Source organism: Orycteropus afer, unplaced genomic scaffold, assembly GCF_000298275.1.
Source record: "Orycteropus afer afer isolate SDZICR_OR568_19922 unplaced genomic scaffold, OryAfe1.0 scaffold00561, whole genome shotgun sequence".
Taxonomy (NCBI): domain Eukaryota; kingdom Metazoa; phylum Chordata; class Mammalia; order Tubulidentata; family Orycteropodidae; genus Orycteropus; species Orycteropus afer.
The window spans coordinates 1,024,036-1,028,379 of record NW_006922148.1 but is presented as its reverse complement, the minus strand read 5'-3'; the positions used below and the strand labels follow the sequence as shown (position 1 = coordinate 1,028,379).

General features: G+C 34.6%; 1 protein-coding gene across 1 annotated transcript in view; it reads left to right on the top strand.

Annotated features, from left to right (window-relative positions):
* Positions 1–1,885: 1,885 nt before the first annotated feature.
* Positions 1,886–4,344, top strand: part of CENPJ (centromere protein J) — a 117,644-nt gene continuing 115,185 nt past the window's right edge. Inside the window, exons 1-2 of the mRNA XM_042782989.1 lie at positions 1,886–2,317; positions 2,896–3,019. Of these exons, the coding sequence (XP_042638923.1) occupies positions 1,886–2,317; positions 2,896–3,019 (556 nt within the window). The remainder of the gene's footprint in view (positions 2,318–2,895; positions 3,020–4,344) is intronic.

Genomic DNA, 4,344 nt, shown 5'->3' with positions numbered 1-4,344 from the left:
GTTTAGTCCACTTTTGTATCCTTCCCTTCAAGGCTCAGGGGTCCAAGATTATCTTCTGTGTCTGTGTTAATTGGTTTCCCTTTTCTTTGTTGAAGAGCATCTGTGCAGTCCTTCTGCCTAGTCCGCCATCTTGCTGAACTCCTATTTTATTATTTTAGATATTCTTGTAAATGGAGTTGTTAATGTCATTTTCAGATTGCTAGTTGCTAACAAATTTTTCTTGTGTTTGTTTTGTTTGTACCTTGCCGCTGTTAAATTCATTTATTAGCTCTAGTAGCTTTTTTTGTGGATTCTTTGGAATTTCCTATGTGTGGAATCATGTCATCTGTGAATTGTTAATAGTTTACTTCTTTCTTTCTGATTTAGATTTGTCTTATATCTTTCTCTTGGCCTAATTGCTCTGGCTAGGACTTCCAGTACAGTATTGAAGAACAATGAGAGAGTCGGCATCGTTGGCTTGTTCCTGATCTTAAAGGGAAAATTCTTGTAGTTTTTGATGTTATAAAATGACCTTGTAGCTTGTCTCTTTCCTAAATTTGGATTTCAGAAGGTTTCCTGCCAAGGTTATTGAAATTTAACCAAGATTACCTGGTAGATTTTGGTGAGAATCTGTTATCTTTTTTTATAGACTTCAGTACAAAAATAATTAGAATTAATTTCCTAAAAACAGATTTAAAAAATAATTCAGGAATAACATATTTTCAGTAAAGAGGACTAATCTTAAGTGTACTGCCCAAATTTGTTATACCAGTGTAATCATGACCTAGAAAAAAATAAAGAACACTTTCTATTACCCTTGAAATTGGGAACCCCATAGTGGGGGGGGGGTGACTTTTGTTTTGGAACTATGGAGACCATGCGTTCCTCAGCTGGGCAAAGAAGCAATGCCAGGTTAGGGACTAAAGCATGAAAATGAATAATAATTGATATTGATGCTATTATTTTATTTTATTTTTTAGAGGAGGGGAATTAAATAACAGACTGTGTTTTCGCTCCCATAGTTTTAGGTTAACTGATTTATCATTTGTATAAAGCCATCATTAATTGAATGATGGGATTAGAAGTTTTCTTAGGTTATGATCATTTAAAGAATTTTATTTTATTTTGCTGTTATTGAGAATATACACAGGAAAAACCAAGCCAAACCACTGCCATAGAATTGATTATGACTCATATTGACCCTAGAGGACAAAGTGGAACTGCTCTTTAGGGTTTCCAAGGCTGTACATCTTTAGGGAAGCAGACTGCACATCTTTCTCCCACAGAACAGCTGATGGGTTTGAACTGCTGACCAATCAGTTAGCAGTGAAACTATTTAACCAATGAACTACCAGGATTCCTAACAGACAGCAAAACATAGGCCAATTCAACAGTTTCTCCATGTACCATTTGGTGACATTGATTACATTCTTCAAATTGTGCAACCATTATCACCTTCATTTTCTGAGTTGTTCCTCTCCCATTAACATGTATTCACTGCTCCTTAAGAGTACTATGTAATCTTTCAAGTTGCTGTTGCTATTTGGGATCATTTTGATCTCATGTATACATAGTTCTTAAAAGGACGTAATGTGAAAGGCAGACATTTTTTACTAGTTACACTAAACTGTTGTTTGGTGGATCTTAGGTTATTTGAGCCACTGAATTTGGATATTTAAGATTTTTAAAAAGATACATAGCTTAATGGCCATTTGCTTTGTTACTTAGCATCTTTTGTATATGAAGTATTTATTATATTTTCATGGTGGATTGAGGTTTGCGCTAGTTTGGGGTAGAATATCTAATAGCTTTAACTAATATTTTTTCTTGGCTATCTTCTGTCTACAGGTGTTGGAAATCAATAGTTCTTCTACTTTTTGCAGTACTTTAACATAACAGTGCTAAAATGTTCCCGACACCAACCTCTTCGGAATCAGACAATGGGCAAAATTTCTTGACCCAAGGGATGACCAATCCTTCTCGGGCTGGGGTCATATTAAACCGTGAATTTATTTCGGAAGCAGAAGGAGAAAATCAAGCAGCTGTGAACCTTTCTACCAGTTTTCCTATTAAAACCATGCAGTTTTCAGATAGCTTCAGCTTTGTAAGTGAAGAAGATTCACTTCATGAAGATCAGAAATTGGAGTCTAACAGCTTTTATAAACTACAATCAGATAAATCCAAAACATGTACTATCTTTTCTTTAACTAAGAAGGGACCACAAATTGTGGATGTTCCTGGACACTGCGAAGATGACAAAAATGACTTTATTCCAGATATTGCAAGTGAATTCAAAGAAGAGGCTTACAAAGACCCACTTTTTAAAAAACTTGAACAGGTAGAGCAGGTTTACCGGATACATATTTGTGTTATTGCAGCTTTTGGTTTCTGTTAAAAAGCCACCTGCTCTGGGTCATCCTGTTTCTTCTTCCTCACTCTGAAATACTAAAAAAAAAAACCCTAATTTTTTCCTTTATCTAAGCTAAGAGTCAGGGCTGACTCGATGGCACATAACAACAACAACAATGTGAAACATTAAAATGTTTTTAATATGTAATATATACACATAATACTTAATATCTTTAATTTGCTAGTTCATTTGATAAAAATGAAATTAGAAATGATTGATCAAATAATAGGGGAGAAAAGCTGATGATCATAAACCTATTGTTGGTTACTCTTCTTTATGAATCAAAGGATTGATGTGGCTATTTTTATTTTTAGTTGAGGTAATTGTATGGTTTCCTTGGTAAGATACTGGATTTTGTATTTTTGGTAGCAGATTTAATTACTTAGAATCCCTCTTTGAAACTCTTTATTAGAGAAGAAAAGGGTGGGAGGGGTAAAGATAAATGTAAAGAGTGACAGTCTGTGGATAAATGTAGTATTAATATAGTTAATTTTATGTTTAAAAAGCTGAAAGAAGTACAACAGAAGAAGCAGGAACAACTGAAGAGGCAACAGTTAGAGCAACTACAAAGACTCATGGAAGAACAAGAGAAGCTTCTTACTATGGTGTCTGGGCAATATATATTCCCAGGTATTTTTTTTATATAGGACCTTTGGTTAATCCTGAAGTGACGTATAGTTACTTACATATCTTACCTTTAGTTTCTTGATAGGCTGTTTCTACCATTCCTCTATCATATATGGCAAAGCCCAGGCTTTTAGGGTCCAGGCAGATAAATGTGTGAGATGGTGGTGGTATAATATAATTTGACAAGTAGGGACTGTGACATTCTGGGGGCATGTGTGCTATGCTTAAAAACATCCACATTCTTTGAAAAAAAAAAAAAAGTACAGCAGAAGCCAAATTTGGTTCAGACCTACTGCCTGATGCATGAGAGACTTCTCGGGATCATAAAAGTAAACATGTAGGGCAGCCATACCACAAATGTTTGTGGTGTCAGATGACAATATTTTGTTGTATACTAAATGAGTTAATAGAAAGCATGGTGTGTTTGCTTATCAGGGAAGAAAAACTGTTGAAATGTGATCTGGAGGAGTGGCTTTGAAAGTTTTTGACTACACTCCCTTAGTAATAAAAACACTTTAAGCACTCAAAATGAAATGGAAATTTTATAACTAGTCCTTATTAATGTCCTGGCATGTAGTAAGGATATTTTCTATTTTATTTATTCTATTCCATGTCATTTTTCAAAAATGTTGCTCTTGACCTATTGTATCTGGTGATAAAATTACTAATGGATTATGTCCCACAGTTTGAAAAACAGTGATTTGGAGGAATGTGTTTGTTTCTTGTTTCTATCTTTTAAGAGATACACTACTGCTTCAGGAAAGTGCCTTTTCTGTTCAGAGACTCTGCTAGGCATTGGGCACACAAAGAATAGAAGTGAGTGGCAAATAACTGTAAAATATGACTGGGTAGGGAACAAGGAGGTGTTGGTTAGACAGTACAGCAAATGAAGAATGGTTTAAGGAATTCGTATGTTTACCTTGGGGAAGATAGTGTCTGTTTGGTATCTGTCTTGAAATACTTGAATGTTCTAGATTCCCTTATGGAATACATACAAATAACAATTAAGATAACTTAACCCAAGGAGGGGTTGCTATGAGTGGGAATTGACTCAACAACAGCATGTTTGGTTTTTGGTTAAATAGTAGTCTGTAATACGTTTTAAGGTAGAAATAGAAATAAGGGAGCCTATTTCAAAGTTATTGATACAAGAAATAGTCCCATTTAGAGGAGAGCTGTTGCACTGTGGGAGATTGCAGTCAATGTCATGAGACGAAGTGTATGTGAACTGCTGTATGGAAGATGAATTTGCTCTGTAAACTTTTACCCAAATCACAATAAAATTAAAAAAATAAATAAATAAAAATAAATAGTCCCATTTAGTCATA